Source organism: Rissa tridactyla, chromosome 2, assembly GCF_028500815.1.
Source record: "Rissa tridactyla isolate bRisTri1 chromosome 2, bRisTri1.patW.cur.20221130, whole genome shotgun sequence".
Lineage (NCBI taxonomy): Eukaryota > Metazoa > Chordata > Aves > Charadriiformes > Laridae > Rissa > Rissa tridactyla.
In genome coordinates this window covers 15,008,391-15,034,197 of record NC_071467.1, presented here as the reverse complement: position 1 = coordinate 15,034,197, position 25,807 = coordinate 15,008,391, and the positions used below count along the sequence as shown (strand labels likewise).

General features: G+C 41.1%; 2 protein-coding genes across 5 annotated transcripts in view; both read right to left on the bottom strand.

The window, feature by feature from the left end:
• Window positions 1-7,013, bottom strand: part of TAF2 (TATA-box binding protein associated factor 2) — a 65,513-nt gene extending 58,500 nt beyond the window's left edge. For 2 of the 3 annotated variants that reach the window (XM_054190599.1, XM_054190601.1), the window contains exons 1-3: window positions 6,156-7,013; window positions 4,511-4,565; window positions 3,555-3,715 (exon numbers count right to left, since the gene is read on the bottom strand). In XM_054190599.1, coding sequence (XP_054046574.1) covers window positions 3,555-3,715; window positions 4,511-4,565; window positions 6,156-6,208 — 269 coding nt within the window. In that variant the 5' untranslated portion in view covers window positions 6,209-7,013. The remainder of the gene's footprint in view (window positions 1-3,554; window positions 3,716-4,510; window positions 4,566-6,155) is intronic. The other variant, XM_054190600.1, reaches the window with a different exon arrangement.
• Window positions 7,014-9,978: 2,965 nt separating this feature from the next.
• DSCC1 (DNA replication and sister chromatid cohesion 1) lies at window positions 9,979-24,311 on the bottom strand. 2 transcript variants are annotated; one of them, XM_054192927.1, is made up of 9 exons: window positions 24,099-24,311; window positions 21,308-21,476; window positions 18,735-18,869; window positions 16,157-16,247; window positions 14,684-14,822; window positions 13,653-13,705; window positions 12,408-12,565; window positions 11,696-11,844; window positions 9,979-10,915 (listed from the first exon to the last, which is right to left on the bottom strand). In XM_054192927.1, the coding sequence occupies exons 1-9, from the start codon at window positions 24,266-24,268 to the stop codon at window positions 10,807-10,809; spliced, it is 1,173 nt and encodes a 390-aa protein (XP_054048902.1). In that variant the 5' UTR covers window positions 24,269-24,311; the 3' UTR covers window positions 9,979-10,806. The 2 variants fall into 2 exon arrangements, with proteins under 2 accessions (XP_054048902.1, XP_054048903.1); XM_054192928.1 differs by having other exon boundaries at window positions 12,408-12,562.
• Between the last annotated feature and the right edge of the window lie 1,496 nt (window positions 24,312-25,807).

Here is a 25,807-nt window from a genome sequence, read left to right as displayed (position 1 = left end):
TATCTATTTTAACTTAGCTACCATGATGCTCAATATGCAACTGTGACCAGTATTTCAATGGAAAAAATACACATCTCATCTAATACTTCGTAACCCATGTAAGACTTTGATTTCTGAGATACAGAAAAGAGGCATACTAGTTTTTCGTTAGGAATATTTGATGAACTGTCTTTCATAATGATGAGTAACACAGGAGGTATGAAATACAGAGACCTTCTATTAAGTTCAAATAGCAACGTGAAAACCTGCAGCAGTGAAAACCAAAGGCCACTGTCACCCTGTGTGAGACAGTATTTCACCTTGCATGCATTGTCCTCAAATTTCGTTCGCTGCTCTTAAACACGATAATATGAAAAAAAAAAAAAAGGACGATGTTCCATTATACCACTAGGATGCTAAACAAAGAAACTCACTTTCTCCACAAAATGACAGAATTATCTCTCTTGATCCCTTTCTTAACATAATGGAGCGCTTACTCTGAAAATTTTCAATGCTGCTTCTTTCTCACATCTTCCATAAGTTAGTCAGGATTCAGTTGTTACAGAATCACAGAACGGTTGAGGTTGCAAGGGACCTCTGGAGGTCATCTGGTCCAACCCCTCAGCTCAAGCAGGGCCACCTAGAGCCAGCTGCCCAGAAGCATGTCCAGATGGCTTTTTAATATCTCCAAGGATGGAGACTCCACAATCTCTCTGGGCAAATCGTCCCAGTGTGCAGTCACCCTCACAGTAAAAAAAATGTTTCCTGATGCTCAGAGGGAACCTCCTGTGTTTCATTGTCTCTGGTCCTGTCAGTGGACACAAGTTAAAATACACGAAATTCCATATGAATACAAGAAAATTATTTGCTACTGTGAGGGTCATCAAACACTGGAGCAGGCTGACAAGAGAGACTGCAGAGTTTCCACTCTCGGAGATACTCAAAACCCAACTGTACACAGCCCTGTGCAACCTGCTCTAGTTGACCCTGCTTGAGCAGGGGCATTGGACTAGGTGATCTCAGTAGGCCCTTTCCAACCTAAAGGACTCTGATTTCCTATCAGCCACTGTTAAACATGTATAGCACTTTCACTAGGAGTTCTTTAACAATTCAGCAAACTCTAAATTCAACCAAGTGAGCCAAAACAAGGTGTGAGAACGTGAACATAAGTTTCAGTAAAATCAAAAGAGAACACTTAGTGAAAACATTTGTCCATGGTGCTTCTCTTACCGAAAAACAAACAGATATGAGATATTTACCAAAGTCTCTTCCCACATAATTTCCCCAAAGCATGTGGGAAGCTACATGTATTTAAACTTGCTCTTCAATATCAGATGGTGAATAAATTTGAAACTTTTCGTTTCAAATTTCAACGTGAGTTTAGATAATATTCTAGGACTTATACCCTGATCTGCGATGCTAATGTATAATGAAAGTTTGATGCCTTAGGAAAGACCAAAAGCTTTATTTTCTAGCTCTTCAGAACCAAAATCTCCCCAATGAGAATTCTGGCTTTCTAACTTACCGAGCAATAGCAACAACAACAAAAAAAATTAAGTCACAAACCAGACAGGAATTACAGAATTAATAGACTCAAGTGGTTCAGTATCAGGACTCAAACAAAATTTCCAAACTTTGATCATAGAATCATTTAGGTTGGAAAAGACCAATGGGATCATCGAGTCCAACCATCAACCCCACTCTACAAAGTTCTCCCTTACACCATATCCCCTAACACCACATCTAAATGAGTCTTAAACACATTCAGGGATGGTGACTCCACCACCTCCCTGGGCAGCCTATCCCAGTGTCTGACCACTCTTTCTGTGAAAAATTTTTTCCTAATGTCCAGCCTAAACCTACCCTGCTGCAGCTTGAAGGCATTCCCTCTTGTTCTATCGCTAATTACCTGTGAGAAGAGACCAGCACCAATCTCTCTACGATGTCCTTTCAAGTAGTTGTAGAGAGTGATGAGGTCTCCCCTCAGCCTCCTCTTCCTCAAACTAAACAGTCCCAGCTCCTTCAATCGCTCCTCATAAAATTTATTCTCCAGGCCCTTCACCAGCTTTGTTGATGTCCAATTCAGTGTCCTATATAAATGAACACTGTATTTGCAAACTGAATTACTGAAACTCTTGCATGAGTGATGAATAAAGTGATGAATAAAGGAGAGTGCCCGCCATAAACAAACAGTTGAAATACAAGGATGCATAACTTAGCATAAAAAGTAGCCCTTGAATCTCAGTAATGGAAGAACAGAAGTTCTCTTTAATACTCTAGTTTTCAGACAACAGTCGGAGAAGTTAAGCCAGGTTTTACCTGAAACTGAGATGGGCTAAGAAACATCTCAAAAAGCTCTAGTCACCAAGGCAATGGGTAGACAACCTCTCATAGATCTATCTACCTCATTTGAGAATGCCACTGTTCTCTCAAATCCAACTAGCAGGACTGTATGAACTGTATGAAGTTTGCTTCAGAATAAGTCTAGCTAGTTCCTATCTGCCTTCATCAGCTGTATGAGTTAACCGAGGTGGTATCACTCCAAAGCTGCTGAGTGAGCCCTCTCCATCTTTTCAGCCAGCAAATCTCTCAGAGCAATCACTGTCCAAGGGGACACAAAAAATAACTGAAGAACAGTAATAGGCATCTTAATTTAGGAGTCCAATAGCTAATGTGATACACATGATTTGCTTTATTCCTATTATTTGTTTCAAAGTAATAAGCTAATTATATATAAGGCTATCTAAACATATTTAATAAAATCAGAAACAATTCTTACAAAATCTTATTAGGAAAATGGGAAATATTCCCAAGAACTTTGATACTATATGAATATTCTTAGGTTTAAAAATAGGAAGGAACAAAACTGATCATCCAATCTGACATTAAACATCGTAAAAATCAGGACAATTTTTGCAGGACAAACTATAAGAACATGATAGTTTTGGTCTACGTAATATTATACTGATGCAACCAAAGTGATTTAACCAACTATGCTGGAGTAAAAAAACAAACAAAAAAGAAACCACAAGAAAACTGACAAAACCCAAAAACTAAGGGCAATCCTCTCATATGGAACTCTCATATGTAGTTGCACCATGGTAAAATGTTCTCTATGAGAATATAAACAAAATGCTATTGCCACAACAATGTAACCAAATTTTCTTCAAATAAATGAGACTAAGAGTTGGGCATAGATAAACCTGAAGTCCATCAAAGATAAAACATTTTAGCAAAAGATACGTTCTTACCAAGGAAAAAACACGAGGAGGATGGTTTTCTAAAGCACTGAGGATACTACTGGCATCCACCACTTTTTTTCCCCCTAAAGTACTTTTTAAAAAGTTTCTGATGCTTTTACAAAACAATACGAAGAAATATTCGTAAAAGAAATTCTCAAGAAGAACAGAGTAAGAGTTAAAATTACTGCCAAAATACCTTCCCAAAATTAAGTCACAAAAACAAAAGTTACCATCAGGAAATCACCAGGTAAAACTTGCCAGTACAGTAAAATAGGTCATGCTTAACAGCAACAGAAGACACTACACATCTGTAGTTTTAAACACATCACTTACTGCTTTGACTCATGGTGACAAACCTCCAGCGTTGGATCGTTATAGATGAAAGCTGCTTCTAAATCATTGACTCTTACTCTGTAAATCCGGCACTGTTTACTGTTCAGTTTGATTCTATTCAGGTTTGCAACTGTGGGAAATATTGTCAGTTCCACGTAACCCTATGAAAACACAAATCAAAACCTTCTATAAAATCTTCACCAACTCACAACATAGAGATATAAAAAAAAAAAATCTTATTGATGCATTTCAAAGGAAAATCATTGGTAAAAAAATGTTAATTTTTTATTTAAGAAGGAAAATGGTTTGCCCTTTTAGATATCTGGAATACATTTTCTTTCATACCATTCAACAGGTGAAATAAAACAAAACAAAAAACTTCAGCATGACTGACAATCGTGCTTGTTTAACTGGAAATTATCTGCCTCTGTTGGATAGATTTCAAGTTACTAATATCACTGCTTTTCATTCCTATGTTTTAGGTTTTGGTATCCAAGCTTGAGAAAATGATTTTTAAAACCTAAGCAGATTCCACTTAGGCAGATATCTAAATTCACAAGAAGACTCAATGACTTCAGGCCTGAAATCACGAAAGCTTCTTCAAAGCCCCAGTGAACTCACATATAAGCTAGAAAACTCTATAACCCTATCCCTAACATCAGCTAACACCGTGTTGAACATCAATTTTGCATTGCAAGTTGCTTTGTAATATTATTTACAATGCAGTGGTCTTCTTTTAGAAAGCTCTTCCTTGCAGAGATTAAAGTGTTCACAATTAGAAGGTATTTTATTTGACACATCTCAAGGAATGATAGACTTGTAAGAGGCATCAGATTAGAAAGTATAAAGAAGCTGAACAACATAATTAGCTTATGCGTGCAGTTGCATCCTCTAAAAGCAGGAAGAAAACCCAGACTTTTAATTTCTACTTCCACATTTTATTAAAAAATACTTACTACAACAGACTTTCTCTGAAAATTTATGTTGTTGATACAAACTACTTGGTGAGTTGTGCTGGAAAAAAAAAATTAAAATAAGTAAGATATTGCAGAAATGCATGCATTTAAAATCATATTTTAACCCAGTTTAAAAAAAAATTGAGAGCTTATATAGGATGTATATACGTATAGATATATACTGCATATAGCATATATTTATATAGGGAGAATTCATGATGGTCTAAATCTCTTACATGGTCCAAAACAAGTAATGAATAGAAATTGCATACAAGGTCAGAAAAGTTCCAATAAAATCTAAGTATACTATCATGTCAGTATGAATATTGCTAGTAACACAAGAGAATAACATCGCTCTAAAACATCATGTAACAGTATGTAAAAATATAGCATTACTAATGGCATAGAATCAAATTCTAACACTTTAGTGATGTGCAGTATGACAAACGGCATGCAGCTGTAATATTTGCAATCAGAGACCTGTGGATAATTTATCTGGCGAGTTGACTCTCAGACATAATCTATGTAAGCAGGTACTATATATGAAAAAATATATAGTATGTGCTTTTACAATTAGTAGGTCATAAGAATTTATTATTTTAAATAATTGTTATATATTAATCAAGATAGGTATTTTAAACAAGTCAAATGCATTTGCTTAAATTTTGAATGATGTATTAGAATTCCTGGCAAATTAAACTCTGATTTAAAAAATGGAAGATAAAATAATAATTCCAACTTATTTTAAGATTTTAGAAGTTATTTCTGTGTTTTTTGTGTAGTAGCTGGCATCTTCAACGCACTTCGGAGTAGTGCTATTCTTGACTCAAGATACAACCTTGTAATAATTCAACTTTTATGCCCCTTTACCCATTATATGCATACTTATGTACCCTCTGCATTAAAAAGTGACTTTGCTTCAGTTGAGCAAGGTCATTAAAAATTCCTACAAGAAAATGGTAACATCTAGTATCCAATGATGGATTTAAACATTACCTACACATTGAAATGTATATGATGACAAGAGTGATCCTATTTAGAAATACATTTGTGTTACAGATTTATAAAGAAATCAAGGAGGTATAAACACATATACATAAAGATCCACAGAAATCCAGAACCAAGTGCTTTACAGCTTGGTTAAAACCGAAATAATGGATATGTAAAAATGACAATTTGCTTCACAAAGCTGCTTGCACATATGCAAGCATTTTTTATACACAAAAAAGCTCTTAAGTCAAAAGGGTTTGACACAGCAGTAAGAACGAAACGTGGTGGCATGGTCTGTAGCGCTGATATTGTGTGGAGAGATCTCTAAGGTTTGAAGAGCACAATATAAATATCTTTATAAGCTGAGACTGTGTAACCTGCTGTAGGTGACCCTGCTCTGGCAGATGGGTTGGACTAGATGATCTCCAGAGGTCCCTCCAACCCCACCATTCTGTGATTCTGTGACTCACTATCCATGAGTTGATTTACACAATAAAATAAAACATACATCTGCAACACATGTTTTCTGAATGCAAGCTACACCATCAGCAACAGTTCCAACCTTCTCAGGTAAATAATTACGAATCAGCCTGTGGCCTGTTTCAAATATGCACTGGTCTCAAGTATAGCAACTTCAAAAAAAATGGATACTTATAATTTATACGGTCTTGGGCTCTCAAATCCTTTGTCTCCTTTCTTCCTATTCATCCTGAACAGCCGCACTAGTCACACACTGCTGACTGTCAGACTGGCATCAACAGCATCCTCACTCAATGGGTCCTTCGAGTTTTCCCTGTGTCAGGTTGTATTTGATCACTCATCTCCCCAGTGGGTCTGTGACTCCCAACAGCCAGGCATCTTCGGCTCAAGTAAGCACCATAGTTATAAGACAAATAACATTCAGTCTTTCTACATAACCTTTTATGACCGCAGCACGCAACCCCTCTCTCCACTGAGGGTACGATACCAGTTCGGAGGCGCTGCCTGCTCCCCTTCCGCAGAAGCTGCGTAAATCAACCGTCTCAACGGGCAGCGCAGGTGGGAGCTACCGACTCGGGAAGGCCGCGGCCGGGCGGGCACGGCCGAGGGGTCCCCGCTTCAGAGACAGCCTCGGCTGACAGGCGGTGCCGGGGGGCGAGTGGGCCTGGAAGGGGAGCGCAGGCGGCACCGCAGAACCCCCCGCGGCCCGGGCCTTATGGTCGCTGCGGGCGCGGGCACTGCTCGGGGCTCCCGCGGCTGGTTCTCCTCCGGGGCAGTCGGCTGGGGCCGGCCGGCATGGAGGGCAGAGGCGGCCCACCGGCACGGCGCAGGCTCCCCTCAGCAGTGTGCCCGCCGGGCACCGCCAACGCTCTCCCCCTCAGCAGCCGCCGCCATTTTGCTCGCAACCTCTGACCCCGGGCGGTTGAAAGGTCACAGACGGTTTAACGGAGCTTTCTTTCTTTAAAGATGGATAGTATTTTGGATTTTTTTTTTTCAGAAGGGTGGTGTGACGATGTCAGAGGCAGCCATAGGCAAAAAACATTTAAGAAAATGAAATACCAAAAATAATCTAAAGGAGGTATACGGGGCTGGATCATGGACTCGTGCGCATGCGCGCTGCCGGCCGCCAGCGCAGGCGCGGGGCGGCGCCTCAGGGAGGCGGGAAGGGGGCTGTCGGGGCTGGTGCTGGAGTCGCAGCTACCTGGGGTAGCTCCGTCCGGAGCGCGGGGCCTGAGGCCGCGGAACAGCAGCTCGGTTCCCGGTTACAGCCTGGGGTCGACGCCAAGCGCAGCGGTGCTGTCGGCTGCCCCCCTCCCGGTCGGTGGGGCTCCCCGCGGCCCTCGCCTCACAGGCCGCCGCCGTCATGGCGGCTGTGCCGCTGCTAAACTCGCCGGGGGCCGCCCGCCAGGCCCTGGACTGTGCGCACCGCCGGCGCCTCACACACACCTGAGCCTCCCGCTGCCTGCGCTGGCGCTCACAAGGGTTCCGTGGCCAACAACGGTTAAATACACCTGGATGCAGGAACTAAGTAACCTGGACTTACTCAGGGGCCCGGGCACATCCCACACAGGCTCACAGGAAGGTACTTTTGAATCAAAAAAGGATTTCAGACAACAACAACGCTGCTAGAAACATGGCACAGAGCCGCAAAATGGGATTAGGGCCAATAACTTCTTCCCTCCCATCCTGGTGGTGCTGGGCAGCGTCTGTAGTTACAGATTCAGGAGGACAGAATATGAAGTTTCTCCATAACCTAGGCTTCATAGAATGGTTCAGGTTGGAAGGGACCTTAAAGATCATCTAGGTCCAACCCTCCTGCCATGGGCAGGGACACCTCCCACTAGACCAGGCTGCTCAAAGCCCCATCCAGCCTGGCCTTAAACACTTCCAGGGATGGGGCATCCACAAGTTCTCTGGGCAACCTGTTCCGGTTGTCTCACCACCCTCACAGTAAAGAATTTCTTCCAAATATCCAATCTAAATCTTCCCTTTTTCAATTTAAAACCATTACCCCTCATCGTATCACTACATTTCCTGATAAGAAATCTCTCCCCACCTTTCCTATAGCCCCCTTTAGCTGCTGGAAGGTCTCCCTGGAGCCTTCTCTTCTCCAGGCTGAACAACAACAGCGCTCTCAGCCTGTCTTCGTAGGAGAGGTGCTCCAGCCCTCTGATCATTAATTTGTTCTATTATAAGCAAGTTTTGATTCACCTATTTTATGTTAGAATAAACACTTGCAAAGAAGTTAATGGAGTTAGCCCTTTTGGCAACAGCAGAAATTTAGAAACCATCATCCAATTTTGAATATCTAACAGGACTAATTAGAAGCACTGTGAACACGTAGGATGATTACATGTGCAAAAATAATTTAGATAAACCTGAATCATTACTTTGGCATTATGATACACTATTCGTTTCACCAACAAAACCCAATGTAAATATACCCCTTTGTATCACAGACTACAAGACTAGTAATTCTCTTGTCTATTTCAACTATGGAACCTTAGATGGTGCGGCAGCAGTTATTCCAAGGCTTCCACATTCATGTAACCGCTGATCTCTGTGAGAGGGAACCTTCTGCCGCTATTGAAGAGATCACAGCTGTTGAGCTGTTGAGCCCAGGCCACGAACAAGGCAATTCCTCCCAGCAGAGCCGTTACATGCCAGCCAAACCCCACACTCGTACAGCTCGGAGCTGTGGAGCACAGGGAATTGATCTTGCATCCATGGGCACGAACAAGCAGAGCTCAGGAAGTTGGTTTTATTCAGCTTTTTACATGTAACAAAGTTCCAAGGATGCACACGTCCATCTTATGAGTTACATTTGATTCATAGTTTTTCCCCCAGCTCACCCTACATTCAGCATGTTAGCAATTCCAAGGTTTTTCATACCTTACATCTCAGTTTGATGCAGCAAATGCTTTTTGTATTAAAAAAAGCCCACCAATCCTACAATTGTTAAGTTAAAAAAAATAATCTGAAAAACGTCTAATATTAATCATAGAATGTGTTGGGTTGGAAGGGACCTTTAAAGGCCATCTAGTCCAACCCCCCTGCAGTAAGCAGGGACATCTTCAACTAGATCAGGTTGCTCAGAGCCTTATCCAGCCTGGCCTTGAATGTCTCCAGGGATGGGGCCTCCACCTCTCTGGGCAACCTGTGCCAGTGTTTCACCACCCTCATTGTAAAGAACTTCTTCCTAATGTCTAATCTAAACCTACCCTGCTCTAGTTTAAAACCATTGGCCCTCGTCCTATCACTACATGCCCTTGCAAACAGACCCTCCGCAGCTTTCTTATAAGCCCCCTTTAGGTACTGGAAGGCTGCTATAAGGTCTCCCTGGAGCCTTCGCTTCTCCAGGCTGAACACCACCAACTCTCTCAGCCTGTCTTCATAGGAGAGGTGCTCCAGCCTTCAGATCATCTTCGTGGCCCTCCTCTGGACCCACTCCAACAGGTCCATGTCCTTCCTGTGCTGAGGACTCCAAAGCTGGACACAGTACTCCAGGTGGGGTCTCACAAGAGCAGAGTAGAGGGGGAGCATCACTTCTCTGGATCTGCTGGCCACAGTTCTTTTGATGCAGCCCAGGATGCGATTGGCCGCCTGGGCTGCAAGCACACATTGTTGGCTCATGTCCAGCTTTTCATCCACCAGTACCTCCAAGTCCTTTTCCCCAGGGCTGCTCTGTATCACATCATCCCCCAGCCTGTATTGATAACAAGGGCTGTACCAACCCAAGTGTAGGACCTTGCACTTGGCCTTGTTGAACTTCATAAAGTTTGCTTGGGCCTACCTCTCTAGTTCATCCAGGTCCCTTTGGATGACATCCCGTCCCTCTGGCACTCTGGTTAACTGACAATTAAACTCTGGTTCACTGACAAATGCAAACAATCATTTCTAATGATTACAAAATTTCCATTTCAGGCACTTCACTTTATGACAATATTATAAAAATACCCTGTTTCACTGCTGTACACAAAATAATATTCCACCTTAAGTTTTCAAGGCACAATTTAAACATGCATTTATTTGCCATAACAAAGTTTTAAAAAAAACAATCATATTACAAGGTTTTATAAGTTCTCTTTAAAAAGCAAAGGTAGCCTTCTGTAAAACATTTTACCACAGCTACATTCTAATGGCCATTATAGGAAGTTCATAACACAATGTCCAACTATTCTCTCATATCTTCACGGTTGATTGCAATTTGGTTTTTTGTAATATTTAAAAGGCAATTCTGCCAAGTGTTAAAGAGTCAAGAGCTTGTGCCAATGTTATACACAGAAATGACCATAAAAAGAACCACCTTCCAAAATTAAGACTAGTGTAGTCCTAGACAGGAATAACTTGTTTGTGAGCTTGTCAAGGTCTGCAGCATTCAAAATGTCAACACTGCAATGAAATGGTCATCTTTAAGAACGTTCACTAATGGGTAAAAGACTAAGCATTCCATTTTGCTCTTGAAATCAATTCGATTGATTTAATTATTATCAAGGAGGTTTTATTTTTTAATGTCAGACTTCAGTTTATGGATAGAAAGCTGAAGTGTATTCAAGTAGCTTGGCTTCTGGCATAACTACAGACACACAGGAAAAAGAAGGTGGGCAAAGGAAGTGGGGCATGGCTGTTTACGCTATAGTTTCTTAGAAGACGCAAGCGCCCTCACATTCTACTTAGCTGAGCAGAAAACACAACTTGTGCAAGCTTAGCTCTTTAAACTCAAGAACACTGTATGATACCAGTTGACAACTTTCCCCAGAAGGCAGCAAGATGCAACATTTGTTGTTACTCCAATTCCGCATTCTCAGTTCTTAAAACAATATTTGTTATGAGATGGGTCTTCTAGAATTATACACTTTAACACCATTCTGCGTTGAGGAGCGAGCGTATTTTGTCAGAAGAGCACCAACTGTCTGCTTCTCTGCACATAAGTCCCTATAGAGGAAAGAACGCAGATGACATGGGCATTAGAGATATTCTCAGCCAAAATGAATCTGTGATATTTGTAAATATAGCAATAAACTGGATTATAGGGTATTGGGAGAAAAAAAAAACACAACAAAAACCTACCATAACTGTCACATAATGTTTTAAATTGCCTGAAGTTTAGAACTTGGCTTGACATTTAAGTAACAGGCAAAACTACATCATTTACTTCAGAAACAAGGATTTGGGGGTTGTTTGGTTTTTTTTTTGGTTCTCTAAAGGGTTTCCAATCTAGCAAAATGGTTAGCTTTGAACTACTTAATTATATTACAATAAATTTAGAGCCACTCATAAAGGTTTGATGCAGTTACGTCTGGGTTACCATCTGTATCAGCTCACATGTACCCTGGCTGGGCCTTCCAGGTAGCACTGTAGTGTGTGCGTTAACCACCAAAAGAGCAAAGGATACAGTATAGGAAGCACTATTGCTCTACAGTTCTTGTGTTGTAAATAGAGACTGATTGTGTCAGGGGGTTTATCCTTTGAGTCAAGTCTCCCTCAATCAAATAAGACAGAGTTATCGCCCATTTAAATTTAGTAGGATCAGCATTTTACACAAGTTTAAATCCAATGAATACAGCTACAGTTCCCACAGCTAGATTCTATTCATATAGAATTCTTATTCATTTAAAAAGGAAAGAGGCAATCAAAGCTGTTAAGAAGTCAGCTATGCAAAAAGGGAAGAGTATAACACTAATTATATTTTAATATAAAGAAATATATGCTTACTGTATATAAGGGGTAATGTCCACTTCTGTCCACTTTTCCCGTATGCTGAATAAGCTGTTGAATCTTTCCTGATTGTCTTCAGGTAAGTCTTCTACTTTTAGCAGAAAGATGGTCTCTGGTCTTGAGGTTTTATCCACAAGAGCCAAGCCCTGTAGATAAGCATCAGAGAGAAAGTGTTAAGTAAAGACAAAACAATTAAAACTTCCTTCTTTCTGGCAATAATCCATACAAGTTGCCCTTTGCACCTCCAAAGCCGCCTAAAACTGCAGCAGAGGCAGAGTGAAAAAGTATCTTAAAGGTGCTGTTTTACAGGCAGTATTTGTCATTTCCATTATGACAAGGAGGGGGGAGGAAATCCATGAAGTCCCAACATCTATGTCTCCTTTGAGCAGAAGGATTTCCACAGTGCTTGCTACTTTACTGGCTGTCACTACAGCCTGCTTGACAACTGCTTCAGCTTCTGTTCTAGTTACAAGTACTAACTGTACAGCTGCAACTTTCCTTCAAACAGTGAAACATGCCAGACTAACAGAAACCTGAGCTGTCGCGATTCCAGACTACTGATGCTCCTAGAGGATGTCATAAAATGTACTTTAACTCAAAAGCTGACAGAAATAACACAATCAATCCCCATTAATTGATAAAATATACATATGACACGTCAGTTAGCAGCCTTCCCACGAAAAAAATCCATGCTTCTTTATGTTTTTACCTTAAGCTGATCAAGCCTTGCTGTCATCCCTTCAGGGACACTTTGTTGCCAGACTTCTTGGAACTCTGATAGATTGAATTTAACTGCATTTTGCAAAAGCATTTGTGCTATAGCTCTGCATATTTTGTCTTCATGCATTTCAAAGTAAACCTCCCCTGCTGAGAAACAAAAAACAGTGTATCTTGGGTGCTTGCTTTTTGATAAAAGAACAGAGAACAGCCTCATATTACCGTTCTGTTCTACTCTTCTACAAACCAAGTATCCTGGTTTTTCTTTTCCTCAGGGAGTAACCTAACTTGGTATTACTTTGGATAAATGATGGTATCTTCTCATTCTCAAGAACAGATTAAGCAGAATATTACGTGTGTGTGCAGCACTGTCCAAGCTACAGTATTTATTCATATCAATACATGTTTTTGCTCCCCATCTTTTCCCCTTCAACAGTAACACTGTTTCTCCTACAGCTTTCATTCCTATTTCTGAATGGCTTGTATTAAAGTGTTTGCTCTCCGTGGTTGAGCAATTAAACAAAACCTTCACTCCCTTAATTGCCCTTATAATACGAGATGATGAAGGGAATAATGAGAATTTATTTTCTTCCACACTGACTTGGCTAAAATTCTCTGAACAATGTCAGGCATAAACACATCCTTCCACTTTTTCAGTTATCTGGGCTTCCTGCAATTCAAACTTGTGCCTTGTGAAACCTGCCTAAATATACTACAAAGTATTGTATGGGCTTCAGTCCAATAGTGGGACTATTGTATTAATCAATACAATTGATGGATGTTGTGGTGCTGTTCAGGGGACCAAAAGCAGATGTCTACTTCAGACAAGCTGAATTCAGGGAGATCTATATGCCACTGACTATTCACAATAGCACAATTAATTGCTTAGATGTGTGATATCCGAGACCTCATAAGGTATCTAAAGAGAGACTACATCTAAATTTTACAAGTGATCTGTCTTTGGTCACAACATTGTGGCTTGTGGATATCTAATAAATCACTTCAGGTACCTCTGATAGTTCCTGATTTTCCCCTGTCTTGTACAGCTTAATAGTCCTTTTTCCTATGAAACTTTCTCTAACAATTTTACTGATTTTTGGCTCATTATTTGCTCCCTTCTTTTACTGGCATTGTAGCAAGTTAATTTGTTTGGGCCATCCTCACAAAATCTGCATTTACTCATGAATAACTCTTTCCTTTATGCAAAATTAAAATATGCTTGCTTCCCCAAACTTACCATCATCAATGTATTTCCTTCCATAGCTTAAAAGAATATGTTCTATCATCTCTCTGAAAAAAAATTCAGAAATCAAGTTTTAAAAATGTTCATAAGGACATTACAGAAACAATTACCAAGATGAAGGAACAGGTAAAGTAAGAAAAAATAAGTCAAAGAAAATGGAGGATGGGACACATCTTCATGGCTGAAATGAACAAATTGATACAGACTTAGAAGTAAGTTAAAAGAGGAGAAAAAGGGAGAAAAAAGACAGACGGGAGTTAATTCAGCATGTTATCCCCAAACGTCTGTTCCACTTTCTTGTTATAACTAACAAAGACTAAAAGGCGTAAGGAGAATGGGGAAAGAGAGACTCTTGCAATATCACTTCTTTCCAATGAGAAGTAACGCAAGTCACAAATTTGGCAGTTAATTTTATCACTCACTGAATAGCAGGCATTTTTCTAGACCTCTAGCATAAAATCACAGCCTAACTGCAGACACTAATAGTAAAGCAAGATTTCTTTTTGAACCAAAAGCCAAATAAATAGAAAATGCCACATGTTGTAAACGTAAGACTTTGTTTGAATGATAATCTTAAATTACTTCATGACTCCAAATGGCAATACAATGAACTCAACTCTTGAGATCTGAATTCAGTATTATACCAGAAAATATAACCCCATCTCAGACAAGAGGTAAACTAAACATATTTGGCTAGCTACAGCTTCAGAACAAGTATTTCAAGATGGTCAGTAATTTGTGGCTTAAGTACATGCTACCTCCATCATTTACAATTCAGCAATAATGTTTCTACTATTGAATCAATGGAAATATTACCAATAGACACTAAAATCAACAAACCTGTCTGTCTAAAGTATTAGTGCCCTTGTATATTTTTGAGCAAAAGAAAATCTATCATTAACACCATGGTAACTGGAATCTAGAGTTATAAGACTGTAATTCTAATAAATAATTAATAATGATTGCAATTAGTAATAGTTAATAAAGATCGTAGACAATTTTCATCACTAAAAGTAATTGCTTACCTGGGCTCTAAAGATCCAAGTTCCTCAAGGCAGGTACGTAAAGGAACCTTACTTAAAGACCAGGACTCTGAGTCTATTAGCTGAGTCACGTGATTCAAGAGTTTCATCTCATAGTCAAATTCTAGAATTCGCCAGTATCCTGCGAAATAGAGAACCACAAAACATTAGAAAGAAAACATTAACACTTTAATGCTATTCCCCTGAAGATATATTACAGGACTCTGGACATTTAGGTCACACCTTTACAAAGCACGGTGACAGCATTCTGTCCTTTTCAGGATTAAAGCTGAGAAAAAGAACAGAATAGCAAAAGCAAATGTAAAGAAGACAGAAATAAAATTATCTCAATTATTCAGAACTGTTTATGTAGATGGACTGCCATAGATACAAAGACACTACAAATCCCATCTCAAGATGAATCAGATCTGGAAAAACTAATAATTAATTCAGGCATAGACCTGCACGAACAGAACTGATTGCACTGGCACTGCAAAGTGGCAGTTCAGGTCCAGCCAAGTCCACAGAAATCCAGGCATGACAAAGCAGAGACCTGGTACAATGGTGCTGTGCAGCTGTAAACAACGAGGAAAGTAATCTGTGAGCTCCTCACCTACCTAATGGGACAGTATAGAGAAGACAGAACAGGAGTCTTCCCAGTGGTGCTCAGTGATGGGGCAGGAGGCAACAAGCACCAGCTGCAACACGGGAAATCCCAGATGGTTATTAGGAGAATTTTCTCCCCTTGCAGATAGTCAAACACTGGAACAGCCTGGACAGAGGTTATGCAATCTCCATCCTTGGAAATGCTCAGACCTTGACCAACTGAGGCCCTGAGCAGCCAGCTCCAAGTTGGCCCTGTTCTAAAGCAGGGGTTTAGATCTGATAACCTCCAGAGCTCAGTTCTGCCCTGTATTATTCTATAACTCCAGGACTGCTGCGACCAAGTGTACAGGTAAGGGTTTGTGCTTGGCCAAGTAAAGGATGAACAGGACCTGTCCCAAGGTGAGGCGCTTGCTCCAGCCTTGCCTCATATGGTAGGAAGACTACTGAGATAAACCCAGTCTGGGAGGAAGAAAGGACTATGAAAGGGCTGGGGTTACCTAAGGATCAGCTGGTTTTGCCTCTAGAACTGCAGAAAGCAGTAACGACTCATCCATGAAGAGGGCAACCATCCAAAAAATATTCATGCTATGGGTGAGATACTCTGACACCCGTGTTTGTAGAAGCAAAGAAGGAATTAACCTGGAAAGAACCAGACTGGTCGATGCCTGCTGGTTTACCTTTTTGATTAGCTTCACAGTAGCAGAGGATATAGGAAATATGGGAGCAGATCTTAGTACTTCAAAGGAACTGGCACACTGAAAGACGAGGATGTGGAATGGGCCTTAGAAAAAGGAGACATGGATATTTTGGGGGAAAAAAAAAAGCAGGGTTATTTCCTCTTAGGCAATAATATTCTTTAGAGACAAATACCTTCAATTTTGCAGGCATCTATAATCTGCAATTGGTGCAGTATTTCTTCTTCACTTGCTTGAATCAGACTTAACAAATCCTCTGTTGTATACTGCAACAAGGGAAAAAAAAGAAGAAAATAAAACAGGTTATCCTTACTCCTCCTTTGCTTCAGCAAGGATGCTAAATGCATTATAAGATATAATAAAAGAAAAAAGATTGATCTTTGTTTCCCCAGACTCTGAATTTTCTACTGTTTACCACACTCTCTGAAACTTTTCCTGTAACTTACAACACTTTCTCAAAGAGTTATTCAATATAAAAACCAGTCTAACTACAGGGAAGTCTTTGTGCCATGCATAAGTAATATACCTGTATTCCCAGGATGTCAAACTAGCACAAGTAGGCATCATAAGTAAAGCATCACAGCAAGAATGAAAAGTGAATGTGTTCTGTCTTTCCTAAATCACATATTTCAAAGAAATTCGAAGAAAAGGCAAAACAAGAATCACTTATCACTTTTGGAGAGAAGTCAGAACTCCAACTTAGTACCTCCAGTGAGGGCAAGCCTCCTCCAGCATGACCTCAACAATTGTGTGTTGTGTTTTGGCGCTTGCTAACCAATTAGCAGACATGTAGCACAGACCCAGCCACAGTACATACAGCTCCCTGGAGCAGAGTTACTCCAAGAGATGGGCGGTTGCTGTGGACACTGTGGTAAAGGTTTAGGAGACGTGGGAGGAACAGAAGGTATCATGAGGAATGAAGTAAAGGGAAGGAACAGCAGACTTAAATCCATAGGAAACAGGGCTTCATCAATTCCTTTATTCACCTTACAGCCTTTTTAATCAACTCTAATATTAAGGTTTTGTTGATAATAGCATAAGACTATTTCCTATCAGAAAAGAAAAAAAAATTGATTAAGTTCTTGAGATGTATTAGACTATGGGAACACAAATGGAACAAACCAACGCTAAGTCTGGAACATCCACATGTTAAAAAAGCATTTAATAAATACAGAAAAGTCTCCTCTTCCTGCTATGCCGTTCCTATTAGACAGTATGTTAAAACATCATCAGGCTAAGCAGCACTGAACTCACATCAGTTTTTCGGCAAGTGATGACCATATTATACAGTATTTTAAAAAACACTGCTAGCAATTTAGAGCAACTATATCACCAGATCAGTATGCAAGTGTGTTTGCAAGTTAGATACTGCCATTCAGATAGCACCCTAGACAGGAGTCCTTGGCATTTGTTCCCTCCGAGGCTGGGCTAGCACTCCAACGGCTCTTTTACAAAAATCACTGCTCTCAGCTATGATGCTTTTATCAGCAACATCAACCTTGCAAACATAAAGTGGAATGGATTGACTTGCATCATGTCCATACCAGCAATTTCCAGATACGGATAAGAAACATATTAAAGACACTAACTCAGACGCATTCAATCATTTTAATATGCCTTACCATCTCACTGAAAAATCCAGGATTTTAATTTGGTGTATCCTAAGCAAGCTGTGTACTAGCCCCGCATCACTATGCATCAGGCTTCCTTACAGTCATTCCTCATAGTGCGATAGTTCCTTATGGTTCCTTTCCTGTAGTTCTCCATGTATGATACAGTACGAACTGAGAACCATGAGAAGCTTACAGTAAGCCAGCAAAACACAGTAATTTGTTTTCAAACAGATTAAAGAGTGAGAATTAGTCCCACAAAAAAAGAGAACTTTCTCATGGAGAGCTTTCGAATTAAAGTTCCACTAGTGGCATTGCTAAGATTCGTCTACATTTATCAGATACATCTACTTGTTCTCCAGTAAGCCAATAAATGAAACATTCTCCTTCAAAACAAATGGAGAAGATCAGTCCTCAAACTAGGCACTGATGTTTGAGGAGACGTTGACGTGTTTTTGTAAAAGTCATTTAATATTATCAATAAATACTATTTATTGCATATGACATCTTTTTGTGTTGCTAGCCTTTGTCAATGCTTATAATTTCTGGACAATTTAAGCCCTTTTCTCTCTGCCATCCTGTATTTTGCCGCTATGTCCTTCTATACCTAGACCAGAGTAGGTAGGAAAAATGAAAAGGCAATGCTGGGGGAAAGATTCTGAAACTTATCAGAAATTAGACTGTTAATCATCCAGAGAGAGGCAGCATTTCTCTCCAGGGGAGAAAAGTAACATCTATGCTTCTACATGCAAGCACACACAGATGGTTTGTTAGTATCAGCTTCAACCAAGCCTCAGTGTAAAATACTTTGGAGCAACCATTTCTGGTTTTTAAAGTCAAAAGGAAAACCAACCAAACTAACAAAACTACAGGATTTTTATAAGCCTTTTATCTGAGATCCTATGCTGCACAGTCCAGATCTCTCCACTGGTGATTAGTACTTAAAAAAAGGTTGCTTATACCTGCTAGTCCATGGAAGTGCTAATAATTACCAAATTGTTTAGAATAGTAGGCTTAAAAAAAATTAACTCAAAGCAGCACTGTGGAACATGGGAACAAAGGTATTTTTCTAGTTAAGAATGTATCTTCACTTTAATTTGCCCATTATCAATTAGAAGAAAGTAATTTACAGAGCTGACTTACCTTTGAAAACGTCGAAGTCTGATCTTTCCGACTATCTGGCCCTTCATACGGATCTTCCATTAAAAGCTTTCTCAATTTCTTCAGTTTAGGTCGGCATCTCCTTAATTCCCAGTAGTTATTGGAGAAGCCAGCAATCTACAAGAAAAAAACAGTGGCTCCTAAACATCTTAATCTACCACTTCGATTCAAAGCTTACAAAAAATTATCAGCAAAAAGTGTTAATCTAGTCACTGAGAACAAGAATTTATTAATAGGGTAATTACTTTAAAGATGAAACAATCATTGTAATATTTTCAATAAAAAAGTCTACCGCAGGCAATGAAGAATAAAAATCCACTGGTGGCTGATAAAAATATGTTCCTAGTGCACATGACAGAGGGAACACCTCATCTCTACATGCAAATGACAGAATATCAACATGGGATATATTCCTGCACAATTCTCATCAACGTTTCTTTTCCTCTTAATACTAAGTTATATTACTGCCATAAAACCCCTCCTGTATTACCCTGTTTCTATCTTCCCCACGTCTTCCCGTGCTTGGGATCTACTTCATTGTCTTTTTCCACCTTAATGAATCATCATACCACTAAGCTCAAGTAAAACAGACATTAACGAGACAGGAAGCTACACTTGCACACAACTAACAAGACACCTCTGTTCCTTACTCTAATTCAACATACAAATTTAAAGCATGCAACAGGAAGCACAGATGTAATCGATTCAAAAACACTAATCTAATAAAACTTTACCTTCAGAGTAATCCTGAGGTGTTTCATGGGGTACAGCTCAGACTTCCTAGAACATTCTTTGAAGAGGACAGTGTATCAGAGGCCTTTCAGCATTGTTTCTGCTATTTACCAAACCAAGAGAAGTGGGTACAGAATGGCAGAGGCAGAACAGGCTCGAGGTCTGCGACTCCTGACCCAACCACTAGCCCCTTGTAAAAAAGCCTCCATGAAAAAGCCTCCAGACAGTACTTTAAAGTACCCCAAATGCTTTACCAGGCTACTTTTTTTTGTTTTTAAAGTCATCCATTAAAAAAACCCAAACGGATCTTTAAAACATTTCTCCATTTAAATCAACCATAAGCAAATGACTTATATGTAGAAGAAGTCCTATGCAAATTCTAATACAGAGAAAGCTCTCAGTTTTTAATCTAACTATTCTGTAGCTTGCTTGGCACAAAATTCAGGTAAATACTAATTTCCTGATAAACTTCTAAGCTTTTTTTCCTCCATGTCAAATAGCATTTACCAAAGTGTTACTTTTTTTTTCCTACCAAGTTCTTTTCTGAGCAATTCGGTAATGAACAAGAAGGTACTCTGCACAGAAAAGAAGATAAATAATTCTAATTTATAATCCAAAGCTCATAACTGGAGCTGAAGTGAATAAAATGGCAGATGCTTTGACTATGAGTGTTACCCTTGCAAGTGGTACAAAGAGCAGCACCAAGACTGCAGAAGAAAAGCAGTTAAGCCCCAAAATACTGAGTAAACGTAGTATCTTATGCTATGTTTCACAATTTGCAATGTCAACACACCGTGTAACATTTTTGAAAACATCAAGAAAGCTCTTAGAAATAAAACTCTAAAAATAATTCCTTAGCAAAATCACATTTACATTATGTTGACACACGTGACTTCAGAAGACTAGTGAGATCATTAAACATAGCAAAAAAAGAATATGGAAGAATATTACTTTCTCATTAATTTCTTTAGTTTGAATTAACTTTTTCTATTAGCTGAACTGATGACTTCACAGAAGAAATTATGCTGGTTTGATTATTACGCTCATCTAAGGACAAGCAGGATTACTCCTCAATGATGTCATTATATACATTACAGCAAATAATGACTTAATAATAATTTTTGCCTAACTATTTTTAGCAGAATTTTATTAACTATGCTTCAGAAGAGCAGAGAACAATGAATTCTTTAAACTGAAAACTCTAAGATCATTAACTCCAACAAATCTTTCCAGATGCTGGTTGAAAGAGTCACCTCTGAATATATTTCTGTATTTAAAAAATAATATTCAGGCATGACATGGTATAATCTGTCTTTTGGCTAAAGCACTCCTAAGAATCAATTTGCAAACAGCTTATTTTAAAAATAGTTGCTAATATTGACAAATTAGATTTTCTTTGAAAGCTTTCAATACCTACCACAAGTAATTACGATCCACTGAAAATAAACTGAAGTTTTAACTTCTTAGAAACAATAATTATCATACATTATGGATAAAATTCAGTGGCCTAAAGAAGGGCCCTAGAGCCATTTTGGATACCCTAAGGTATAGCGTGCCCCCTGTGTATAAAGCATATTTATAAAGACATCCTTCTGGGGCTGTTCAATATACAAAGAAATTACAGGAGACTCACGTCCTTCTGGAGTGGCAGCTCGAAGCTAGACCAATACCACAAGGCATCTAAAATGGCATTAGTAGCCTATGTTTAGGCAACTGAATCCCAGCTGGGTTTCACATAAGCATCTTGGATAAAATGCAAGAAATTATAGAGAATAAAAAAGTAGAGAATTAAAGCAAACAAACAAAAACCCAGAGAGACATACCTGTGAATGAATAATATCACAAGACGCTTGATCTCCATTCAGCTCTTCCGGAGTTTTGCAACCAGGAATAAACAGCAACATATTTGAGGTATCTGCTATTTTCATGTCATAAGTTTTATCTTTGCTGCACAACACTGCTTGTTCATCCTTTTCACCACGGATTACCAGGCTGAAAAAAAAATAGCCAAAAATAAAGATGTATTTATACCTCTGTTTCAGGATGAACACCTGTTAAACTTGTCTGATATTTTTTCACATTTATGCATTGGTGAAGAAGTTATAAACTGCAGTTCAATTTGGTAGCAGCAGTCACAGTATACCAAAATATAAAGACATAATTGTCAATTAATCTAAAATACATATCTATTAATGTAAGTACATGTTTTTCCGCTCCTTTTTGAGTTTTCCCACTCTGAAAGACTTTGAAAGGTTTTTATACAGATCACAATCAAACCTCCTAATCTGCCTTTTCACACAAAAACCCCTAAAACACTGATTAGGTGATGCTTAAAGCCTGAACTAATCTTAGAAATTAGATTACAACTAGAATTGTTGTTTAATAACATGCTTTAACTTGGTCAGCCCTGAAGTGGTCAGGCAGTTGGGACTAGATGATCATTGTAGCTCCCTTCAAACTGAAACAGTCTATTCTATTCTTTATGAAGACTGAAACTGGCCCATTGTGAAATGAGAAAGCAAACAGAAATTGTGTCTATTGTGCAGAGTCCTTCAGATTATTCCCTCTCAAAGAGCATACACATTTTCTTGCAAGTAATTCCAAGCAGGAAAGAAAACCATCGTCTAGAGCATTTCAGTACAAAGAATCAATGCAAACCCCCATTTTGAGCTCACATATTGGATTAAACAGAGATTCCTAGTGAGAACATAGTAACACTGAAGCAGGACCAGAAGAAGGTCCTTCCACAAGAGGGAATTCAGTTCCTCCCAGGCTACATTAAATTAAGTGCTCGGATTCAATTTAATCGAACTGTTCATCTTGCTTCCAAAAGCTTGCATGCATGAACAAAGCTCAGCTGTTCCGCAAGTGGTCCTCAGCGTGATTCAGGCCTCTAAGCAATGACACTTTATCAATATTGCACTATGGACAGGCTTAATAACATACTTCTCTGAGGACTATTTTCTTTAGAGTGAGTTCTAATGTTGTATAATTTTAAATATTATGTCACTGGCATTGCAACAAAGGCAGAAATTTTAAAACAGTATCAAAAGCTTATATAGATCTATTCTTGGTCCAGAGTTAGATGTCCTACCAAATGCCTATGCTAATACTGTTACAAAATCATAGAATGGCTTGGGTTGGAAGGGACCTCAAAGATCACCTAGTTCCAACCCCCCTGCCATGGGCAGGGACACCTCCCACTAGATCAGGTTGCTCAAAGCCCCATCCAGCCTGGCCTTAAACACTTCCAGGGATGAGGCATCCACAACTTCCCTGGGCAACCTGTTCCAGTGTCTCATCACCCTCACAGTAAAGGATTTCTTCCGAACATCCAATCTAAATCTCCCCTTTTTCAGTTTGAAACCGTTACCCCTTGTCCTATCACTACACTCCCTTATAAAGAGTCCCTCCCCAGCTTTCCTGTAGGTACTGGAAGGCTGCTGCAAGGTCTCCCCGAGTCTTCTCTTCTCCAGGCTGAACAACCCCAACTCTCTCAGCCTGACCTCATAGGAGAGGTGCTCCAGCTTTCTGATCATCTTCGTGACCCTCCTCTGGACCCACTCCAACCGGTCCATGTCCTTCCAGTGCTGAGGGCTCCAGAGCTGTTTGCAGTACTCCAGGTGGGGTCTCACGAGAGCAGAGCAGAGGGGCAGAATCATCTCCCTCAACCTGCTGGCCACACTTCTGTTGATGCAGCCCAGGATTCGGTTATGTCCTTTGCTGTCCTGTTTGTCTAACTTGTAGGCACCCTGCCACCCACCCAACCTCAAGAGTTCCAGTAGGAAAATCTGAAAGTCAGTGGGATTCTTTCAAGGACATAATCTCCTTTCCTAACCCCAAATTTTTAGGAATCTATCTTCATATGCCTGGCAAGAAACTGTCCTCTGTTTTGGCCGGAGCAATTTTTCCATGTTAAAACAAAACAAAACAAAACCAAACAAAAAGAGAGAACAGGGACCAATACAACAGCCTCCAGAAGTGGGAAACTTTGTTATTGAAGTTGGTACTCTAATACTCCATCAGATTGAAGACTCTGGGAGCAGGACCCAAAATTGCTTTCTGGCCTTGTATTGCTGTAGCAATACTTAAATCGTCCCCAAATCCCATCTCCTCTTTTTTTTTTTTGTTTTTCAATGCACACAACAACTGTTTTGCTGAAATAACCTAGATGTGTTATAAATATCCAGCACAAAGTGCTGGATATGGTTGCTTTGTCCGGTTTTTTATGGAAGTTACTGGTTTTCCAATTAAACTGAGACAGGTTTAAGGGACAAGTCACAGACTTTCATGCGAACAGGATGAGAAGAATAAAAATCTGGAAAAAGCCACGTTTAAGAGCCACGTTAACGCTGAAAACGGGACAGCGGGAGGCCCTGCCCCACCTCCACCCGACTCCCTCACGCACGGGCAAAGGGGGACAACTCCAGCCTCCCGCCGCGGGGCGGGCCTGTCCCGGTCCCTCAGGCCCTCCTCGGGTCGCCGTGGTGGCCACCAGGCCCCAAACGGCGACGGGGCAGCGCTGGGGGGGGGGGGGGACAACGGGCGACGGGACGTGTCCCGGCCCGCGGCGACACACACCGGCCTGCAGGGGGCGCCCCAGACCACCCGTACCTGCGTCCCGCCTCCAGCTCGGCGCAGAGGCCCGGCTCCAGCTGCAGCAGGCAGCAGTCACCGGTGCCGGCCTGCGGGCCGAAGCTGAGGCAATGCACAGCCGGCAGCAGCTCCGCCGGGTTGAGTTTGGCCGTCTGCAGCGTCGCATCCACCTCTGCCCGGCTCCGCATGGCGCCCGCCGCCGCCTCACGGCCGCTCCGAAAGCCCGCGGCGTGGCGGTGCCGGGGGCGGGACGGCGCGGGAGGCGGGCGTCGGTTGGGTTGATTCTCTGGTTGACTGCGATGCGCCCGGCCGTAGTCGGCGGGGCGGGCGGCAACACTTTTGGGGTTACGCTGAGGGGACTCGCTTTCCTCAGCGGAGCGGCCCGGCCCAGCCCGGAGGGTCTGATCCGGGACAAACATCCTGGCCTCACCTCGAATACTGTGTGCAATTTTGGGGCCCTCACTACAAAAAAGACATTGAGATTCTGGAGCAAGACCAGAGAAGGGCAACGAAGCTGGTGAGGGGTCAGGAGAACAAGTCTTACGAGGAGCAGCTGAGGGAGCTGGGGTTGTTTAGCCTGGAGAAAAGGCTAAACCTTATCGCTCTCTACAACTGCCTGGAAGGAGGCTGTAGCCAGGTGGGGGTCGGTCTCTTCTCCCAAGTAACAAGCGATAGGACACGAGGAAACAGCCTCAAGTTGGGCCAGGGGAGGTTTAAATTGGATATTAGGAAAAATTTCCTCACCGAAAGAGTTACCAAACATTGGAACAGACTGCTCAGGGAAGTGGTGAAGTCACCATGCCTGGAGGTATTTAAGAGACCAGTAGACGTGGTGCTGAGGGACATGGTTTAGTGGCGGGTTTTGTCAGTGTTACGTTGATGGTTGGACTTGATGATCTGAAAGGTCCCTTCCAACCCAGATGATTCTAAGATTCTGTGATTTCTGTCCGGCTGCACTAGAACCAGGCTGGGCTGCGATAAAATCCCACTATATGCCAGTAAAATGCCATAAAAATCCACAAAATGCCCTAAATAAAATATAGAATACAACAAAAACAGGCCCAATATGGGAGTCCCTGCCCATCTCTGACTGAGGTAGCACTCTCTAGGTATTCCCTTTCCTCCTTCCAGCCAGGAGGCTGACTGCCCGAGCTGCCATTACGGGGCCTGGCTGTGGGTGGGAGGACTCCGGCATCACCCACCCCTGCTCTGTCTGTTACAACAGCTGTGGGGATAGCCTGACCAAGGACAAGTATCTGCTGCCTCTTGTTGCCACATGATCCCTGGGAAAGGGATTGCACGGCCTCCACGGAGGGGTTCATCTCCCTGTGACTTGGGGCCCAGCTGGGTCCGTCTGCTTGAGGAAGCTGTGAGGAAGTGCCTGAGCTAAAGCTATGACAGATGAGTAAAAACCACAGGCAAGCGTGATTATTACAATGGAAATAGCCCACAGCTCAGAGATTCAAGAGGAGCTCTATTGACATCTGTAAACCATAAGATAAAAACAAAAGCGGAGGCTCATAAGACAGCAGCTCAGCATCACTGGGAGTTAGTCCTCTGCAAGGAGCAGCATGGGATGCATCTTCCCCACCTCATCCAGCATGGTGAGCTCCCCAAACGTTCACTGAGATTTGCTGCAGGGCATATTAACACTTAGCCTCGTAGTGTGTAAGTCTGCTGTGTGCATTAGATAAAAAATAATTATTTTGTGCTCCTAACACCACATG